This window comes from Patagioenas fasciata, chromosome 1, assembly GCF_037038585.1.
Source record: "Patagioenas fasciata isolate bPatFas1 chromosome 1, bPatFas1.hap1, whole genome shotgun sequence".
NCBI lineage: Eukaryota > Metazoa > Chordata > Aves > Columbiformes > Columbidae > Patagioenas > Patagioenas fasciata.
In genome coordinates, this window is record NC_092520.1 from 164,839,571 (window position 1) to 164,862,258 (window position 22,688).

Genomic DNA, 22,688 nt, shown 5'->3' on the forward strand with positions numbered 1-22,688 from the left:
TTTGAAGAGGATAACATGCAGAAGACTTGGCGACAAACATATTAAAAGAAGCAAATGCTAACTATTCTCTATTATATTTGGATTAGAAGTTTTTTCCTTCTTATTCAGGAGTTAGTTTACTTGGTTTTGCTTGGATTACTGAAAATGTTGGGACAAGAGTGTAAGTTGTTGAAGTTTGAGGAAGTTCAGAACCAACAGCACTCTGAGAACATTAAAAATGGTTCTTTTTAAAAGCAGCAGTAGCAAGATGAGCTATTTCAGAAACCCACTCTTTTTCTGGTACAAAGTACCTTTGAATGTTTGCCAGCAAGCAAAAGAGAGAGAACATCTCAATTAAAGAAAGATTGGTGCAACTTGCACTTTTATCTAGTAAAATAAAAGCTTATAGTCCCTGTAGGGAATAGTTGAGCCCATTCTAGAGGAAGGCACTAATGCCTTTGTGCTCCAAACGTAAAAAATTCTTACACACTGGCATATCCCAGCGAATTAGTACCTTTCACATTACAGTAAAGCAGCAGAACTACCAACTCAGATGTACGGCTTTCAAATTGGTGTTGGCACATGTCTTAAAATGCTTAACAAATGTTTGTGATCATTTTAGAGAGACAAACAGGATAGATACAGGACAGAGACCTGTATGCTGCCTTCTCTGTGGATTAATATTTCTTAAAAATTTTGACAAAAGATGAAAATAAGTTCGGATTTTTTTAAGCTCCCAGGAACTGGATTTTTGTTGTTGTGTAAATTACATATATCCTTTTATTTTTCAGTAGATTGCATGTGTTGCCTCAAAATCTTTTGGTCAAATATAGACTCAAAAACACTTCACGATTTGCAAGAAAAAGTAGTTTTGTACAAGGGTGTAGGTACAGAATTCTTCAGCTTTTATACTATTTCTGATGCTTAAATATCTTTGTCTAGGGAAAAATGATAAAAAAATAGTGAAGTAATGAATCAGTTCTCTGCTGTCGAAGGTCTTTAAGGACTCTTGGCTACACATTTACATGCAGCTCTGTGCTGTCTAGAAAGAAAGGTGGAGACATGTTTAAAAAGATAGTATTCCAGGCTAAGAATAGTGTTCTTGAAGACTTGAACCTGGACTTTGGATTTCCTACTCCTGTTCTAGAAGACTAGTAATAAGAAATATGCTTTCCTTGAAGAAGGAAAATCTGAGATTCAGAGCTTCTAGAAAGCTGTTTTCTCAAAAGCTCATTCGGATTCCAAATAACAATCAGGCTACCATAATTTACGTTGTTGGCAAGAGTCAGAGTCATGACACCTGCAATAAAAAATCTCTGTATGTGATATTGGGCAGCATCTCATAAATCATGCAGTTTGCCAGCTACCTGTCAAGAGGAGAAAATCCTGCACGTAAATTTAGACCCACACAAGTGGTTCCTGGATCGAGGGGCTCGTGGATCAGACCTTCCGATCCACCTTCAACACCTTGTCAATATTCTGCCCTGTTAGCGCTCTTCTCTTGAGAAAACACGTCTTTATGGCTTTGACAGGAAAAGTTCAGGAGTCTGTTTTTTAATGAAGAAAGTGCAGCAGTAAACAGTCAATCTAATTCATTCTTGTATGAATTTAGTATATCATGTTAAAGGGAATGGCGACTAATGTTTTCAAAATGGGATACCTCTTGCTTAAGCACCTTAAATTATGTTTAGAAGTGTGAATACAATTAGTCTGCCTTTCAGAAGAGCTTGGTAAATCAGTTCTCAACTCAAAGTTTCCACCTTGTGCTGGGTCTGGCTGGGATAGAGTTAACTTTCTTCATAGCAGCCTGGATGATGCTGTGTTTTAGATTTGTGGCTAAACCAGCCTTGATAACATACCAGAGTTTTGGCTGTTGCTGAACAGTGTTAAGGCTTTCTCTTTTATCCCACTCTGTCCCCTTGGCGAGTAGGCTGGGGATGGGCAAGTAGGTGATTGGGAGGGGACACAACTTGGACAGCTGACCCTAGCTGGCCAAAGTGATACACCAGTACGTATAACATCATGTTAAGCAATAAAAACTGGGGTAGAGGAAGAAGAGGGATTTTGGCTTCTGCAGTGACCTCTGTTTGGAGACCATTGGTCTATGTGTGAGAAGTGGTGAGCAATTTCCTTCATTTTCCTCTTTTTGTTGGTGGTTTTTTTTTTGTTTGTCTGTGAATTTTTGGTTCTTTTGTTTGTTTTCTTTCTTTCCTTCATCTATTACACTGTCTTTATCTTGACCCACAAGTTTTCTTGCTTTTGTTCTTCCTATTTCACTCACCCGCCCCAGTGGGGTGAGGAGAATAAGCGGCTGCTTGAGTGCTTGGATGCTGGCAGGGGTGGGACAACTCACCACACACCTGTACACTCAGGAGGTATTGACTTTTCCACTAGATTGAGTAGGTAGCAGTCAATTATATTTATAGCCCAACCAATTAAGGGAATGCTTAATCAGCAGCCTCTGATTAAATCACTTCTACTCAGGCAATGAGTAAGCCAATTATGGGGTGTTCCCCTCTCCTGTTTGCCATCAATATTCTGTAAGGGTCTGAGTGTAAAGGATGCTACAGTTGGTTTCAGGAGGGTGCTGTGTATCATCTACTGCTGACCCCCTCAGTGTGAGGGGGTTTATGGCCACCTCTAGTACAGGGGAGAGACTTGTTTATGGTAATGCACAGCCCTAGAATTTTCTTTTCTGGAAAACTAGAACTTATAGTTGGCTGGTGTCATGCAGCACTTAAAATAGGTTTTAGTTAACTTTGGTAATCCTGTAATAAAGATAATCCTTTAATATGTTATAAAAAAATAATAATCCTATAATAAAGACATGTTTTAGAGACTCAGTAGTAAATGGAGAGCAAACTCTGCTTTTAACAATTTAAAACATTAGTTTAGAGTCATTGCTGACATTTTTCATGTGTCCATATAGACAAATGTAACGTATGCAGCCAAAGTTCTAGAAAAATAATTAACGAAAACGAGCATCTAGCAGTGCACTTGATTTTACATAAATATATATAATGTTCTACTGTTCTAAATTAGACTTCCTGTAGAAATCTAAAGCATGTGTACATTTCATAATATATTCAGTATATGTGGGTCTTACGGACCTCTTAAAGAGCTAAGAGTTAACATAGTGTTTTGCTTAAGAGCACCAATAAACCTTTAGTATTGGTTTGAAATGGTTTCCAATAATGTCATATTTTTAGAAATTATGTTGATGAAGTGCAAGGATTTTAGTGTTTAATAAAATGAATCTGAAGTCAGGAAATTGGTTGATTATGTCACATGAAGTAGAATGTATCAGTTACATTTTATTACATTAGGGGTAGTTATAAATATACATAAGACTATATCTCTGAGTTGCAGTGTGTTAAACATTTCATACAGAAAACTACAAGTATGTTTCTAAAGATTTGTCTCTAAAAATCCTTGAGTAATTTTAATTTAGAACAATAATGACAGGTTTGTCCCTTTACAGAACCAATCTTCATGACCAGTTGATATTATTTTTAAATTCTAAGCTGCAAAATATTTTTTCTCAAATTAAGTATATAATTTTTTGAGAATGATCTTGAATGTTCACCATGTCTTGAAATCTAAAATGTTATGTCTTCTTTCTTTCCCCTGACTAGATGTATCAGTAGTACATCCAGTTCCTAGGGTCTCATTCTGCTAATCTAGTATTAATACTCCGATTAACAAAAGAACCCTAATGTTAACAGTTTAAGGCCAATTTGCTTTAATATGGACCTAAAGATTAGGGATACTGTTTCCGTTCATTTGTTGGAAATGAATTGGAATACTAGTTGCTCAAGCTTTTTTTCAAATATTTCTTTTTAAATAAAATAGGAATCCAGTGCAAATCAAGAGATACAAACTGCCTGTTGTATTTGGTAGATTTACTTTTCTGACAACTTTCAGATTAATATCTGAGTTTGTCCTGCTATATGTATGGCATGCCCTGATGTAAGACTCCCCTCAAAAAAGCAAACTTGTAGATTTTCTCAACATTTTTTTTTCCCTTCATAAGAAACTTCCATTAATGGGTCAAGTGACGGTTTCTTATTCTGAAGACAAATTAATTTCTTGTGATCCAAACTGCTCCTGTATGTTTTCTTTTAATGTTTGTATTTCTTTTTATTTAGTTAGTTAGATATTGTTCTGTGTGAGAAAGCCTTTTTGGAAATTATTTTTTTTCTGGAAACAGTGAACACAAAACATCATAATGCATGGAAGGATAGAACGTATTAGATTGTGGATGTAACTAAAGCAAGCGAGCCTTATGCTATGAATGAGGAGAGGTACCTGACTGTTTTTGTAAGACATTTTCCAGATCTGAAAAACTAAGATATAGGTGATTGTTAGAATAAATAATCTTACATCTCTTGCTAAGCTGAAATGTATCCCTAGAGTAAGGAAAAACAAAAAAATCTACCAACTAACAAAACAAACAAAAAAGCTAGGAAAGGTGTCTTTCATCACTTTTTGTACGAGATAATTCCTTCTGCAAATGTGTTCATCGTACCAAAGCATCACTGGATTCACTATGCCCCGATAGACCTGGCTAGCTCAGTTTATGTGGATTTTCTGCGTAAGCATATAATGAGCATGTAAGTAACAGGGAATGTATGAGGAAAGGAAGCAAGAAAAAAGAAAATCCCTTGCCATGAGAGGAAAGAATTTGTTCGTGGCATATTGTTCCTGAAGAGGTTTGTGGCTAGTGATGGCTTGGTGGACTTTTGGTTGAGTGATCTTTACAAAGTAAGATAAAAAAGGAAGTATGGAATGCTGGAATGTGTAATCACCATACTTTATTTTCCAAATATAAAGTTACATAGATGCAGTCTAGATGGCTGAAACCCTTTGAAAACTCCTTGATCCAGAAATAGCACGTTTTTTAAATTATGTGTGAAAAAATCATTAGAAGAAGAGAAATAAAGTGGTTTAAGTACCTTCCAAAGTGTTGTTTCTTGTTTTCCTCTTCTTCAAAGGAAAATTCAGTTTTATAGAGTTATCTTAGATGTTGTGAGTTTTGTTTTGAAACTATGGTACTTTAGTTAAAGTTTGGTTAATGAGAAATTATTTATTGTTTTCAGTTTTAACTTGGTTTAATGATTATGACAATGTCGTCTGTAAAAATTCAGTCACTTGATTTTAGCCATCTTCTATTTTTTTACGTGAAAGGTAAGGATCATGTAGGAAGCTCATAAAAAGCTGTCTATTGCCTCTTAGTGTTGCTGAAACATGATGAAATAGCTGTTCATCGAGGTGTACATATATAAAACCCATTTAAAGTGAAGTATCATTTATAATTCTACAGCTGAAAAAATATGTTTGCATGTATATATACAAATATATGTTTGAGATTTGAGATTTTGAAATATGCCTCTTAAAATGGGAATGTATTTAATTTGTAGATGCTAGTTTATTTTATTTGTTTTGAAGAAGTGAAGATTAGGGTATAGGTAGAAGGGTAAGTTTTTAAGTGGCAGGCTTCTTGGAGATTGGGTTTTTCTTGATGTCTGAGTTTTACTGTTGTTCCCACTATTCATAAATACATTCTGCAAATACTGCAGTTAGTTATTACCTGCCATATTTATTGCATATTTTTCTATATATACTACATTTTAAGGATGCTGAAATACAGAGCAGATCAACAAATGACAAAACAATGAATCTGAGATATCTGATTGGGGGTTTTTTCTTCTGTAATTTCTTTTCCTAACTATATTGTCTGAAGTATTATCCATCAGTTGTTTTCTGTGCTTCATTGCAGGTCAGTTCCTCCTAGAAGAATCCCGCCTCATAGAAGCAGCTGAGATGGCAAAAAAAGCAGCTGAACTTGATAATACAGAATTTGATGTTGTTTTCAATGCAGCCCATATGCTCAGGTTAGTGCTTTTACATCTGCTTTAGATGAATCTCCTCCCTTCTTTTGGAAGAAAAAGGTCTTTACAGCCTTCGCTTACACAGAGTTCCTTTTAAAGCCCAGCAATTCTTTTGAATAATTCAATGTTAATAAGATAAAAAGAATTGGAGTGGAACTGTTGCAGGATTTAGCAATTTCTATTTCTAATATTCTGTGCATTATCTCATAATTTCTTACCTTTAAAACTTCTGTTGTTCACAAGCAGGTAATCCTTTTTGCTTGCATACAAGAACATTTAAGAACCTTGTGCAGGATTTACTTTGACCTGATTTTAAAAATTTAGGATGCATAGCAACTGCAAATAATAGAGCATATTTTTGTAACTAGAGAATATGGAAAATATAATATTTTATCTTAATATCATTAGGGAACACTAAGATAATTAGAAATCTAAATATTCCCAGGCTAATGATAACTTTGAGACTCATGGGAGCTCTTAATGATATTATCAGAATCTGTGATTTAAAATTTAGTCTCACATGTAATTCTGCTCTCCTGTCTGAATTGAATAAAATTTTTGAGTTCTTTTTTTTCCTCTTAAATCTGGCAGACCTGGATACTCAGTTACATTAAGCTTCTGCCTGAACATTATCGTTAAACTCTCATTACTGTAAGAGATATCCTCCATGTTTGTTTATAGGATAACTATCTAATTACTGTGTATTGTGCACTTAACAGCTGTAAGGATACTTGATTTCATTTGGATTATGTCTATGCTTAGAAAATACATGCACAAGGAAAAAAAAAAAATATGCTTCATTATCACAAAACAGTTATTTCTCTGATGAAGATTGTTTCACTCAGCTGTTTATACTTCTAACTTTTAGAACACAAAGTGAAAGGAAAAGAAAATTGTATTAAAGAGAAGGTAGAACCAGCTTCAGCCAAGGGACTCATGTTTTAGAATGAAGGATTCTATACCAGGATTTTGAAATAGGCCCCAAAACACCCTTTGAGAAAGGACTCTTGCTGCTCATAGATTAGAAAGAAAACCAAGAAAAATGTTTCACTGGTAAACAATAATTTGACCTGCCACACGTGTATGAGCTGTTCTAAGGATCTTTTCTTTCCCCTGGTTATTTTCTGAATGATATATCTCGAGACAGAATTCAGTAATTTGAAACATTTTCATTAATTAAACTAATTCACAGACAGAAGCAGAGCAAGTTAGGCATGAAAGCTTAATCCAGAAGGGTATAGATTGTGTCAGACTCCTGATTTTGGTGAGTGTGTTGTGGAATATGGTTTAACAATGTGATTTTTTGTGGGTATTTTAAAACGTGGTGGTGTCAATCAGTACTATTTTGCAAATAGGTTTAATAAATCTCTTACTTTCTCTGTGACCACTGAGTTAAGCATTCCCAGGTGTTGAAGGCACATGTTTTTACACTGGGATTTAAGTATTTTTTCACTCTCAGAGCTGGCTGCTCTACTGTACATGCATCAGCCATAGTAACCCACCTTGATCTGGTTGGGAGAGGGCACTTTTTGGGAAGAGTTTTGACCAGCATTGAGCTCAGTGACTCTGAACTGCACTATCTCTTTTAGCTGTAAGCACAAAACAGGACTTCTAAAAATAAAGAAAACCCATCAAACCAAAACCCTTAAAAACAAAACCAAAAAAGTCCTGGTGGTTTAGTTTAGTTAGAATCCAACTGTGCTCCTCTGGGATACCCAGTTGGTCTAATTTTTCACTTAAATACTTGCCTTTTTTTGTGGAAGATCATAATGTCTTCCTAATACGCTCTGGGAGTCTAAAGTGGTCTGGAGGATTTAGCAAAAGTCAGTGTGACAAAGTTAAATTCAGTGCTGCCAACTTTTTGCTTAGAACTGTGTGTGTTATGATCTGACTGATTTTTTGCTAAAAGTTTGCGATTCTGTTGTCTGCTTTTGTTCACTGCTTTTCGAAGCAGTTTATTTATATATTTATGCATAAATATGTATGTATTTTATATATTGCTTACATAATAGCAGCTGGACAAGGGGAATGTGTATTCATACATTAGAAGAGGGCAGCTACAAATCCATCATGAGTCTGTAGGACTTCAGAAGAAGCTGATTTTCAGGATATTTAGGATGATGGAGAGCTGAGGTGATTCCAAGAGTAAAGCTGATGCTATTATACAAAGGAGGAAGGAAAGAAGGGAGTACTCAGACTGACATAGAGTGACACAACTAGAAACTGTGGATGCTAAAGATGATAGTCATAAATGAAAGGTTGAAATGATTAAATAGTTCCATGTAGGTGACCAAACGCTCTTTAGGTACGGTAGAGAGTTATAAAAATGGACTGGTAAGAATTTTGAATGGACTGCACAGCTGTGAAGTATAAAATGTGTTACAGAAGTTCACAGGGCATGGAAGTGTATTGACTGTCAGGAGACAGAAGGGATAAATTTTAAAGATGTGTTGTGGGTTAAGAGACAGAAACTGATATTAATGTGGATGACGCGAAGTGTCCAAAGTGATTGGGAGGTAGTAACAGCAACTCAGAATTTTTTTTGTGTAAATTCCGTTTTTTTTTGTGATGTCCTATTGAATTAGAAAGGTAGCATCTTTCCCTCCTGCCAAACTCCTGTTTCCACTGTAACCCCAAGGAATGTCATGAGATTCAGAAACTACATGGAGACATTTCTTCAGAATTGCAGGCAAATTCTTTCAAATTTGGGTTACAGCTGCTTTGGATGGAAAATTATCACAACATTCCATCCAAGTCCAATGTATTTTCTACTCTAGTGCTAAAATATTTCCCTTTTTTTAAGTCCACTTACTGAGAAAAAAAAAAAAACCTTTAAATTAAAATGCAACCTAAAGGAAAATTAACAACTTTTGAAATTTTTGAACAAGGTACAGAGTGGAGTGTTAATTCTTTTTTCTTAAATTTGCAATAAAATTGCTATCTGTCTCCAAATGCAGCAGCTGTTTTTATAGATAGCCATTCTTAGTTTAGCAGCCACAAGAAAGACATCTGCTTTTTCTGTCAGGTATTCGAAAACTCTTTGCTTCTTCTCTTTTTAACCAAATCTAAAGCTGAAGTGGAGAAAAAAAAAAATGAGTTAGTTCTATTTTCGTTATTGAAAGACCTCCCTGTTCCTAATTACACAAACATAGTTATTAATTTTTTCCCCAGATGACTTCTGTAGGATTCTGATAATGCAATGCCAGATGAATCAAGTCATCTGTAATACGGGTGAGATGCAGGATGGATGTAATTAATTTCTTTGCAACAGTCTAGTAACTTTTAACGTGCATAGTATTTGCCTGTTAAATTTGTTTTCTCAACAAATTTGTTTTCCAGACAGCTTCATTCAAGGGTTATGTAGCTGTTTGGGTGGTTCTTCTTAAAACAGTAATGAGTCGTTGTTTTACTTTTGTGGTATTTGCCTATAGCCTTAGTTTGAAGCCTTTCAGCAAAGCTAGATGTATTTTAATAGAATGTAGTGAAGCATATGTTTGCAATGCCTTATGGTGGCTGTAGCTTCAGTGACTGAGTCATGTATTAACAGTGCTGTTTCACTTTGTAGTTGTGTACTGAGGTGAGCTGCCATGAGAAAGGTCTCCTGTGATCTAGGGGGTGATTACTCTGAGAATGAGGAACGGCAGGGTAGTGACACTGCCATACTAATTAGAAACAGGAAAAGGGCTTCACATTGTCTCCAAATAAAAACAAGCATAGGAAAAAGAGTTTTGCTTAAAAGCACATTTTGTAGGAATAATTGGTTTTTTTCAGACTTCTGTAAGGCAGTGGACTGTTGTGGGAAACACTCATATTACATGAAGTTGTAGGATGTTTATTGGCTATTTGAAAACAGAAGTCTAAATTGAAGCAATACTACATGACATGGTCTTAATTTTGCAGTGAATTTCTGTGAGAGTATTGTGGTTCTCCATAGTGCACGGAGTGTAGTTGCTGGCATAGTCTCATGGGCGCCAGTTCACACTATGTTATTGCCTGAACAGATTTTACTCATTCTTTAAGTACTGTCCATGTGCTCTAATATATATATGGCTAAGCCTATTAATTGTGGTAAAACTAAAAATGCTAGTGAAGGGTAACAGGTATGGAATCTGATCATGATTTTGTTGTGATACAGACTGGCTGATTAAGAATGCCAAGGATCAACATACAGTATGTTAAAATAGGAATCTCTTTGAAGAAAACTTCCATATAGCTGGACTGATATCCATAATTTCACTTTAAAAAAATAAGTTTGAAGCCTTATGCCAAGCAATAGGCAGGTTAAATATAATCCTTTCCCATTTGCATTTATGGGTCTAAACCAGTCAGCATTGGTCTTGTTTGTCTCTGAAAGCAGTATTTTTTCCAGTGATCAACACAAAGATTCAAAATTAATGTGAGCTGAATATAACTTGGTTTCAGGAGAACCAAAGAGCAATGTGTTGTCAAGCACATTTACAAGGTGTCACTGACAGTCAGCTGGAACAAAAGACAGGGAACTGATATGTCTGAAGGCTCAGGTTAATGGATATGAGAGAATAAAAAGAGGACACTTTTTTGTTCCTTAAAATAAGATTGAATGCTAGGTGTTAATGGGTGAAATCAGATGTGTTTTCAAGGTTGGGCCTAGTGAAAAGATTGAAGATAGAGGTTGAAATACAGCTTTGTAACTATGAAAAGGACTCTGTCTTCCAAACTTCTCTTTCCTTCCTTTCTGTTTTATTATCAACATTTTATCTTATGTTTTACCCTAGTGTGAATTATATTTCCTTAGTAGTGTCCTTCCATTGTTTGACATTGATCCAGAGCCCTTTACTTCAAAGTGGCATAGAGTTACTCCAATTTCCTACCTCTGTGCCTTTAGTTTTTCCCAAAGGAAAGCCATACCATGGCTTAGCATAATTAATTTCTAGTTTAGATTGACAGTGAAAATAGGAACCAGAATTCTGCTGTATCTCAACTAGAGGAACTGTTACTGAATGCCCCAGAAATGGAACTGTCATTTTCCTGACCAGATTAGTGTGGACAACTATAAATTCAAACTGATTTCTGCTGAAGAATTAATGATCCATGTTTCAAAAGGTTCATGTGGGAGGAAAGCAAGCCATGTGTTTCCACTGTGCTAAAAGAGGACAGGATTTTAATTTGTATCACGTTCATCTGACAACTACACTATTTGGTGGGGAACTGTACCATCTGTATCTAACTCCTGGGTAAAGGCACCTTGTTTATCCTACAGAATTTCACCACGTTTATAAATGCTTGGTTTTCTGACAGTTTAGTGCAAACAGGAAAATAAAAACAAATTCTGTAACGTTTCATTTTATATGCCTTGTAGTAAATCCTGAAATTCATAAATACAAGATTACCTTTTTTCAGTTGTTTCAAGTGCTAATAATGCCCAGCACAAGTGATTCAAAATCATGTTAAGTGAATATTTTTAGATATTCAGTCATTTCTAACCACTACAACCACTGAATGGATGATACATTTGCCAAGTAATTTAAAACAGTTAACGGGTATAAACCATGTTCTACTTGGCAAATTGCTAGTCAGGAAGTGGTTTCAGCTTGCACGTGGATTATGTGAGAAACTTCAAAGGGGTTATCTTTCGTCCCTTTCTCCTCCCAAGACCAGTAACTGTGAAAATGTGTTGATTTGGATTCATTGCCCATCATATATTATGTGGCAAATGTTTAAAATGCAGGTGGATGGGAACATAAAATTAGAACACAATTTGATCACTGAACAACAAAGCATGTAAAAGCTTATGTAATTAACAAGGTAAAATCTCCAGATACAAGTACTCAGCTGATTGATACTCTTTGAACTAGTAACAGTTCTCAGAAGCAGAAGAAAAAAGAAAACAATAACAAAAGTCCCCCAAAACAAACAAACAAACAAAAATAGACCAACCAACCCTACTCAGAGTCATCCTTGTTTTCTAATTTTTCCATTTTGTAACACAGAACTATATTTGTAATCACATAACAAACACAAATATGCTGAAGATTTCCTATCCTAACTCTTCTATGAAGGGACCTAACTCTTCATGGAAAAAAAAAAAAAAAAAAACAAAGAAAATAACTTTAGCAGAAGATTTGTAGCCTGCATGGTCGTCCTCCTTGGTTGTTCTTACATATTTACCATATTTCTCATTATACATATGTGTTTAACTGATTTTTATTGGGCCAGTAGCCAAAATGAATAGTTGGAGGGAAATTATGAAGGTGGAGACAAAAGGAGCAGAGAGAAGAGATAAAAAGACAAAAATGTGTTTGGTTTTCTTTGACAACATACTGCATTTCCATTTTAAGGCAGTAAACTTAAAACTCAGGATGAAAAATAAAAATTAAGCTACTACAAGAATGTAAATGCCTTCTATATGAGAAAGGAAAAGAGCTGAGCCAAAAGTGTTTCAGGTCCCCAGAAACTCATCTTATTCCCCTGGAATGTGAGATCTAAGCTTAAATCCCCTCTTAGACTGATACAAGTAAATGTCAAAATCAGAACTCTATTTTCTGAATTAATTCCCTGAATCATTTAAACTTGTTTATGAGAAATCATTGTATTCTTTGATGTTAATGTGTTTTGGTTTGGGTTTTTTTTAATGTGTGTGTTTTGTTTGTTTGTTTGTTCTTGTTTGGGGTTTGGGGGTTTTGATTGTTTTTATTGTTTTGTTTTGTTTTTTCCTGGAATGATAGTGTTCTTGGAGAGGCATAAAAAAAGAAGCTGCATCATTGTACAATCTACAGCTTTATATTTCACTGTTAAGGTATGGCTAATTACAAAAAAAAAAAAACAAGTCAGATTTTCCTCTAGTGAAGACTGGTATGTTTCTGGTTTTGCCTCAAGGGAGTGTTTGGCCTTCTGCGTTTCTCTCCAGTCTATACCAACACCATTTCAGAACTAAAAAGAAAATAAGGTACACAAAGAGAATTTGTTATAATGGGCATTCTGAACTACAAAAAAATCTTTTAGGTTAACATTATTTTGTGAATTTGGTAGGGTAATATCTTTAAATAGTGGAGAGTAGTTCTAATCTTTTGTTTTTAGCTATACTTCTTTAGGTATGATTTATTTTTTAACCCAAGGAAACTGAGGTGTAATGTATTGTTTTCTGTCCTGACAGACAAGCCAGTCTCAATGAAGAAGCCGAGAAGTATTATGAAATGGCAGCAGGATTAAGACCTAATGTAGGTACCTTCTTAATGATATCTATTACTTAAGTTGATGAACATGCTGTAGTGCTGTACCCTTTGTGTTGCAGGAACATTTGATCTCACAGCCTATGTTATATATGTTCTTTCAATGGCTAATTATTGGATAGTCAGATAAAGCCGTTAGTTTGTCAAGCCAATCCCTACACTTTCAGGTTACCTCAGTGACGTGTTCTAGCAACAAGTCATACTTGGCTAACATCTTCATATTGAGATTTCTTTATCTACCTTTAAATATGTTAAGTTTGGAAAGCTCTCCTAATTCCATCTATTTTCACTAGTAGAACGGAATGAAAGGCTATACTGTGATGCACTCTTTAAGGCATTTTAAATAATACATTTATGCCTTTTCCTCCATCATGAACTTCTGGCAAACATTGTTTTTCTACATACTTAGAGATGATTTTACCTCAGAGGTATTTACCTCGGAGGTTGTTGTATACTGGCAAAGAAATGCTTATTCCTTGAAGCAGAAATGTGTAAGAATATGTGGTAGACCCTTTTTAAACAGAAAAGCTTGTTTCAAATTTTATTGCATCAGGAACTGAAGAGATAAATATTTTATTTTTACCATTTTTTATTCAATGTTATTTTTTTTCAATTACCATCACATTCTCTGAAAAAACACTCATGAATATAAGTAGACCAGAATGCATTTTAAATACCTAATACTTTGTCTGTGCAATAAATCAAATTAAGAACATGTTCCTGTCACAGAAGACAGTAGTGCCAATTTTGAGGATACAAGCTAGCAACTTCAGTCAAACAAAAAAGAAAAAATGCAATTAAAAATAATATACACTTAAAATGACAGAATTTTCAGACCAAAGAATCAAAAGCAACAACAGCTAAAACGCAAAACAAGCTAAGAAAATATAATAAAAGAAACCACAAATAACTTGTTCATATAAAACTACGCACTTTCACACCATCTCTTAAATAAACTCTCCAAAATCTATGTATGTCTTTAACTCATAGTTTGTGAGATAACAGTTTAGACTTTATGATTCCTTGTGCTTTCAGACGCAAGACTTTTAGGTTTTGTCTGAGTGATTTTGTTTTGCCTGAGAGTCTGATACCTTAATGTTGAAAGAATTCCCTCAGTCACCTCAAAGTTGGTACAGTTCTTCTCTTTTCTGTGGTTCATAGTACTCTCAAAATATTTCTCAGAAACATGTTTATTCTTATATAATCATATATTTATTTATGAGGTTCCTCAGAGATCTTTGGAAGTAACTGAGGGCTTCTAGTTCATGGCAGTGGTACTATAGAAATTAGATATTTCTAGGTACTGCTGACAAGCTGTACATGTTAAGACTATAGTATTCTTCTTGCAGGATAAGATCGTCAGAACAGTTCATTAGAGCAGCTTTCTTCTATCTTTGGTTAGTTTAAGTTAAAATATAATGGGTACTGCTACTCACCTTTTTTTAAGAGATAATTTCACTTTTATGTTCAAGATGATGAAGTTTAACTTTCTGGCTAAGCATAGTATGCATATGGTTCATGACTTCTGCAAAATATTTTAATGATTCAGAGTGGTAAAGTTGTAACCATTTTCACTGCCAGCATCAACTGTCTGATGACTGTACAAGGGCAATCTGTCAAGAATGAAAATATAAACAGAAGTAGTCATGCATATCTTTTTTTCTTATGACTACTTCTCAAATTTAACGTAATCGTTTTCTGAGCAGGAGGAAAAGAAGCCACTCAGGGAGGTTTTCTGGGTAGTAAGCAATATAATGCAGACATGGTAAGACAGAAGCTCCTAATCTTTCCAAAGGACAACTGACTGCTAATTAGTGAAATCCTGTGTAGTTTGTACTTACATCTGTACTCATAAATTAAATGTGTCCAGGACTATTCTCTAGTGTTGATCCACTCAGCTGCTCTCAATGTGCCCAGGTACTTTCTCAGAGACTGCACTGGCTCAGTCCAGAGCTGTGTAGGAACCATCCTCACAACCTGAAAATGTCCACAGTTTAATTTATTATTTTGGATATAGCCTGTGTATCTTCTCACCGCCTTATGAATATGAAGGATCAGCAAAAGTATGTTAGTCGAGATGCTGAAGAAATATCCTTAAGCAAAATATACTGCTGAAGGATTTTAATTCTTTGGTATCCATCACTAATGATCCAGAGACATTTCTCTGTAGAAAATTCACAATACTACATGTATGAATGTTATGTAACGAACAGATCCATGCGTGCGTACATACAGTTCCATGTATATGCACATATCTATATGTATATTTGTGCATACCTGTTTAATGTTACTTGCTAAGAGATCTGTTCCCAAATTCCCACTCAGTGGATCAGCCTTGTTCCTGGAACAATTAAGTGCTAAAAGCATCTGTTTAATGAAAACCTCCTTCTGGTGCTTAAAATGGTACCTGTTTACATTAGTGAATTTTAGATTGAGATCCCAAGTAAAGTGGCTCTCTACTTTTTTTTCAGCACGATTATAGTTTTTGGTTGTTGTTGTTGTTGTTTTTTTTTTTGTCTCCTGTGGTTCTACAATCACTGCTCCAGATCCCAAGCTGAAGATTCATTTCTCTATTAACAACTCCTTTCTCACTCACTGTACCAAAACAACTAAATGATCAGTTATTCCTTAGAATTAGATCCATGCCTAGCTCCTGAGAGATTTTCAGCTAGTTCAGCCTGAGGCAAAACTCAGATTTCCATTCTCTTGTATCCAGTTCTTTACAAATATTCTGCATTGGGTAATATCTCTAGTATCACTGCTATAAAATACCATCCTTAGCAGCAACAAGAGATGTTATTAATACCACAAATTCAATCTTTTACTGATTGTTAGTGAATTTCTATGCTCATTGATCTTTCATGACACAATTTTGTTCTTGCCATTCTTGCTTTGTTTTCTTTTTGCATCCCTTTATTTGGTTTCTCAACTGTTCCTGTTGCTTTATAAGTGAAGCAATATTTCATACACAATACTTCTTTTATTTCAGTGTCTCAAGATTGGGGCACAACACTAAGCAACCAATATGCCTTCATGTCTGAATCACTTTCTTATTCAACTAAGCCAATTTTTATAAAAGTTGTGACTAAGGAGGATAAAAACATCCCCAGAAAACCAGTATTCAGTTACAGGACAAATGTAATGTCTCTGAAACATGCAAACCGTTGTTTTTAAGAAAGCAAACACAGAAAGACTTTGTTTTTTCTAGTATTGGTGGTGATTCATTCATCATTTAACTAATTCTGAGAGGAATGAAAAATACTGAAAAAAAAAATGTATTGTCTCTGTGAAAAGCTTTATGACAATGAATAAAGTATTTGCCAAAAAAAACCCATCTATATTTACCCAGTAAAGGAACAACAGAATACAGCACAGTTGTGTTAAAATATTTATCTGCATCTTGAACATCATCTTTGCTCTTGGGTACACTGTCCTTCTGCAGAGTGTAAAAGAATTAAAATACTTTAGTACAATACCAGCACCAGCTGAAACGCAGGTTGGGTGCAAAGGAAAAACAAATCTGGCTACTATTATTGTTCCAGATTTAGACCTCACTGTTCTCTTAATAATGTTCATGATTTGCCTTATTTGCATTAGGTGTGTATTTGTCCCCTATGAAAGTAGTTTCCAGTCAAATTTCTGAAGAACTGTATTTTCTGTAGAATATGATGTTGCTGTAGAGATGGAAATAATTTGTCTTAAACATCACTGAAGAAGCAAGCGTTCTCAAGATGACCTCTCTTTATTTTCAAGTGGGCTTTCCTCGGAGAGCAAAGGAGGAGGGGGGAATCCAGGAAGCAGTTCAGAGAAGAAATCTAGTTTTATTTGCTATGAGTAATTTCTTACAGGACTCTGTTTTCCTTCTTCAACTGTATAGGTAACCTACAGAGACTAGTTTCCCTAGCCCCTGGCTCTTTTTGCATACTTTCCAAAAAATGCATTCCCACATTGCGTGTTTACCATGATCAAAACAAAATTATTTTAGAGCCTTCTCAATGAAAAGCACATCTGTGGTTGTTCTAGCAATGTAGGTTAACCTGTTTCAGCAGATGGGTTGGACTAGAAGATCCCCAGAGGTCCCTTCCAACCCCAATCATTCTGTGATCCTGTGATTGCATATGTTAATCACATTATTCTAATTAAAAAAAAAAAATCAGTTGCATGAAGAAATGAAAGTGTAAGTTTCTTGGACAGCAAGACATTTATGCAGTAATTATTCTGAGTGGCAGTATTGCTGAGGAAAGTCTGTATTCAGAGATGGTTTCTAGGTGCCCTACATCTTGTAACGTTCACAAACCTGGGAATTGTTATAACAAGTTGTTAGGCACTCCAAAATGTAAGCTTTAAGCTCACTTTGTTGTGGAAAAAATCAGTCATCCAGAAACTCTCTTTAAATTGTCATTCTTTACAAGAATGTGAGATATTGACTTAAGCTTCAGCTTTTATTCAACCTTTAAGACATTGTTTATATAATAGAACTGCATTTCTAATTTTTTAAGTCTGAACTTGAAGCAGCCGATCTTTAAAAACCTGCTCTAGAACCGCCACATGTGGCCAGTGGCTCTTGAGAAGAAAGGGTGCTTTGAAGTGTGACCTCAAGGGTATTAAATGAAAGAGAGCTCACCAGATCCTTAAGACGTTGAGCCACCACCTTGAGCTGATTGGCTTAGAAGCATTCCTCAAGGAGGTGCCGTGACCTGCAAGTCACTACCGTCCCAACCACATATTGGTGCGGCTTGCAATCTGGAGCTCATGACAGCTTTAAGCCCCATGTCATCGGCACATTGTCAGAAACAGCTGTTTCCACTCTACCACTTCAAAGGGGCTTGATTAAATGTCTTACTGTAACAACATACATAAAGACACACACATAGAATGAGGGGCGAAAGGAGAAATGTACCTATAAGCAAAATAAATACAATTTCCACTAGATGGTTTAATCATGATGTGGGAGACTAAACCATTTCTTGACTTGAAGGGTTTATGTAATCAGGTAACACAACATCATATTAAAAAGCAGTTTCTACATGTGTTTCTTTTTTTTTTTTCTCAGTGTTGGAATACAGTTTTCTTGTCAAAGTCTTCAGGCTTGCAATAAGCTCTGTCTTGAGTTGAAAGAAGAATGCTGGTGATTTCCAGAGAATTGACTGTATTTTTATAGCCACCTGATAGATAACATGCTTTCAGTGCCTCCTTATGGAAAATGTTCATAATATATGGATGTTATTCATGGCAAGACCTCTAATAATGAATATACTTCTGATAGTACATACATCTTTAAAAAATAAAGTAGATGTTGGATTTTGTCATGAAGCATATGTAACCAAAATCTGCTTTATCATGTGTTTTTTCCTTAGGTGTTTCCATGCCAAATTTCCCTATTTGACTTTCTTCTTAACATCCAGTAATTATCTCATGCAGCTTTACCAGGCTAGGAGTAATTGTGAGGCAGATGACTTTAATGCATTTTGCCAGCTTGTTTAGGGCATGTCCTGTTATTGCCAGGGAGAATTTTAATAAAACTTTTAAGAATTCCTGCTAGGTTACTTCTGCTGCTGATGGCAGTAATGGATGGGTTAACAGTGATTCCTAAATTGTCTGCACCTGATCCTCAATGACCAAAAACTGTCACTGTTCTACACTTCACTGGACCCAATGTCATCCTGACACTGCTCCAGGGATATTACAGATCCCTCACCAGTGATGGATCTATTCCTCCTACAGCTTTTTTAAGCAAGTCTATCTAGTCCCTGTTATCCAAACCCAATACCATGATCCCCTAGAGAAACAGTATATATATGATTTTTACACCATGTGTTATTGCCAGTAATGCATGACACTTTCCAGTTGAGAAACCTTGTTTTAAAATGTTCTTCTGCCTGTTTACTTGTTTATTCAAAGTAATGAACACATGGCAATCTTTTATCTTTATTGGTGCCATGGAATGACCACAGACCTGTATTTTTTTGGTAGTTACCATCCAGCAGATTCACCTGTTCCATTGTCTTCCATTACATGTGTCTGCCTTTACAGAAAATACAAAAACTGGCCTTGTGGGGCAGGTGGAACTTCTGCTGATTGCCTGCCCGCCCTCTGAGCTGCTCCCAGCTTCTCCTGCCCTGTGTCAGGCCTGCACAGCTTCCCACCACCAGCACCAGCTACTGCGAAGCCTCACATTATTCAAGGCTTCCTCGCAAGTGTGCCAAAATTTCCGCCTCAATGATATGAATGGCTGTGGATTCCTTCCAGCCTAGCAGTGCTCTTGGCCTCCTGAAAATGCCTCCTTTCTTTTCTCCTGGTGAAGATGTGAGGAATAAGAGAACTTCCCAGAATCCAGTTCTTCCTCTCTTCCTGCTGCCTTGCTTTGTAAAGACTGAATCAACTGTTATAGTGTACACAGGACTTTTAGGGACTAGAAAGGGTGCTGTGGCTTCCTAATGAGAAGATACAGCATGACTGATGTGAAATGTATTTCCAGATAGCATACTTTTAATAGTTTGACTTCAGGTAGATAGAGGGGTGGGAGGCTTAGACTTGGATCAGCTCCATTGGGAGAGGAGATAGTGGAACTCCCTGAGATAAAAGAGGAAATCACTCTCTGATCTCAAAAGCATAAGGGAGCACTTCTTTGTTACTGTAATTTGGGTAGACTTTCCCTGTTGACACAATAAAAGAGTGACTCTGAGATGTGATATCAGAATTGCTGTGACATTTGCCAGCCTGCCTAGCGAAGGCTGACCTTGCCTAAAGGTTGTGCAAAATAGGGGAATCCAAGACAATTAATATCAACTGAATGAAAGCTGCCTTTTTTTTTTTTTTTTCAGGTAGAAAGGCTCTTCAGTGTTTACACAGAAATAGCAACACTTCTCCACGTAAAGGGTTTACCCATACGTGATCCCTCTCTGCAATTCCTGAGCTGAAAATGTTTTCAAATCTAATTTGAGCCCACAGCTCAGTTTTTTGTTGTTGTTGCTTCAGCCTTTCCACGTCTTCATACTCAGTTCATCCTTCTTGTCTGGGGCTAAATGCAAGGCAGATATGTTATCTCTGTCCAACTATTTAAAGAAAACTGTGTTTATTCTTTTGAACAAAGAGTTATCTTTGTATGCTTGCAAGTATGCTTGTTCGTGGTCCTCCTAAAAATTCTAAAGACGCATTTAGTTTTTTTGTTGTGCACAACTGTCAGCTCCAAGGCAAGCTTGTGTATAGGCTGTTGTTGTGAACCCTAACATATTCTTACTTCAACAGAAATTAGTACCTCCCATCTAAAATGAAACAAACCAACCAACCAAACAAAGACAAAACAAAAACCCTGTATAGCATTTTCCATCCCTATCATCTTCATCAGGGGACAAAGAAAGTACATTGGCTATTGGAATGGGGGATATTTACCTGTAATACTGAAGGACAATATCAGGATGAGTTGTATGATTTGAAAACCAATTTGCTCAGCTGTGGAAAACACTGAATTTCTTTTGGGAAATACAGAAGAATGTTTTATAACCTTACACCAAAAAAACCTACATGCGTTTTCTCATACACGCCAACAGCAATGTGAAAGCAAAGACCGAATGTGCTTTTTGGTGATTATGGAATAGTTAAATCTGGTTCTCCATATTTTGATCCATCTTCATGTAGGATGCATGGGAGAAAACTGGAAATCCTGTCATCACAGTTCACAGTTTTACTTTAGTGAGAATTAGATTATGTGAAGTTCATTTTTACTCTTATCTTCTGATTATACAAGCAGTTAAATATACAAATGTCTGAGATCGATTGGCTTGCTCAGTCTAATTTGTGAGTTTTGGAAGTAGAATTAAAATGCCTTTAAGTTGCTCTTTATTTCCCATCTAGAATAATCTGTTGTACATTGATATCCTAATCAATACATAAGTATTTCATCTGTGCAAGTTCAAAATGACTGAAATGAAAATACATTTGATTTGCTTCTGCTTACACAAGTATTGCATTGCAGTAATACCATTGATTTGTTTAGAGTTGCTTTTGTTTCTCCTGGATGTGAGAGGTAAATTAGGCTCTGTAGTTCCTGATTCCTTCAAGTGAAATTACACGAGCAACTAGGAACTCTTCTTAATGTAAAGTTTTTCAAACAGTAAACTGCATACGTAGTGACTCTCTACAAAGTAAGCCAGCCAGAAACTCCATGATAAGCTGGAGTGCTTTTCATTTTTAGCTATGAGAATTTTTACAATTTTCCAACAAATATTAATCCTTCTACAGTCTAATTATTGCCATAGTGTACTTTCTGAGTCACTCATATTCATGAACTCTAAGTTGTAGACCTACTTTTCATTAACGGGGGGGAAAAATGTTGGAAATAAGGAACTGTGTGTTAACTCCTCTTTTCTAATGTAATGAACATTTAGATCTTCATTAAATCACCAATTACACCAAGAACTGTTGAAACAGTAATTTGATATTTGATGCTTAGCATGTAATTTGGGAGAAATAAACTCTCTGATAATCCATGTCAGGTATTGGAACAGGCTGACCAGGGAAGTGGTGGAGTCACCATCCCTGGAGGTGTTTAAAAGGCATTTAGACGAGGTTCTTAGGGACATGGTTTAGTGTTAGAGTTAGGTTATGGTTGGACTCAATGATCCTGAGGGTCTCTTCCAGCTGAAATGATTCTATGACTCTATATGCTATTCACTTGGGACATAGGTCATATAAGGTTTTCAGTATGTCTGGTGGAAATCTCTTGTGCTGCTTCAAGCTGCTGTTAAAAATCTTTTATTTAAAAAAAAAAAAAGGCAGAGTATTTTGTTTTATGCACCCATTTTCCATTGTCGGCTCTGTTGTCCACAGTGTTCAAAATGTTTACATGACTAAATCTCCAAAATGTAGAAGACTGTGTTTTCATAAAAGTCACGTATGTTTATTATTAATTCACTGGTGTTTCCTAAGAAATTAGTCACCCCAATATTAATGTATAGGTTCTGTTTACAGTTGAACTCAATGATTTTAAAGGTCTTTTGCAACTTAAATGATTCTATGAGTCTGTTTTCTCTCCAGGCACCTACCTAGATACCGAACACTGTTCTTCCGATCCCATCACGTGATTATCAGTGGATAGTTCATAAATTCTCCAAGTAATACTCTAAGCTATTTTACTGTCAAGACCTTGTTTCAGAAATTCCATAGGACTGTGCCTTAGTTAGCTTGAATCTTAGTGTCTTCACTTTTTTCTTTTTTTTTTTGTTGTTGTTGCTGTTGTTGGTTTTTTACATGTATTTTCATCATGCAAATATGAAATTGTTATCTGTATATAGATATGTCCAGTCCACCATCAAAATTACTTGAAGAAATGAGGATGTGAGGTCACCTTAGCCTGTCTTGTGGAGTGCCGTTTTGTGTCATCTGGCGTCTTAGTGACTTTCATCCACATCTTAGTAGACAGTATGAAAAGAGCTGTGCAACAGTTGTGCCTGTACTCAACTATGATATTCATTAACTGAATATTAAAAAAAAATGGGTTTGCAAAACTAATTAGTAGGAAGTCACAGTGTCTAGAGTTGTACTACTGATTTAAATAAAAGGGACCATCATGCTTTGAGATAACGAGAGGCAGTAGTTTGTAATGAGGCAG

General features: G+C 35.8%; 1 protein-coding gene across 2 annotated transcripts in view; it reads left to right on the forward strand.

Moving 5' to 3' along the window:
- The window catches only part of TMTC2 (transmembrane O-mannosyltransferase targeting cadherins 2), a 256,190-nt gene that overhangs the window by 219,176 nt on the left and 14,326 nt on the right, over positions 1 to 22,688 (forward strand). Inside the window, exons 10-12 of one of the 2 annotated variants that reach the window (XM_071799635.1) lie at positions 5,759 to 5,873; positions 13,003 to 13,066; positions 19,903 to 21,678. In XM_071799635.1, coding sequence (XP_071655736.1) covers positions 5,759 to 5,873; positions 13,003 to 13,066; positions 19,903 to 19,998 — 275 coding nt within the window. In that variant the 3' untranslated portion in view covers positions 19,999 to 21,678. Of the gene's footprint in view, positions 1 to 5,758; positions 5,874 to 13,002; positions 13,067 to 19,902; positions 21,679 to 22,688 lie in introns of those variants that run through there. The other variant, XM_065856816.2, reaches the window with a different exon arrangement.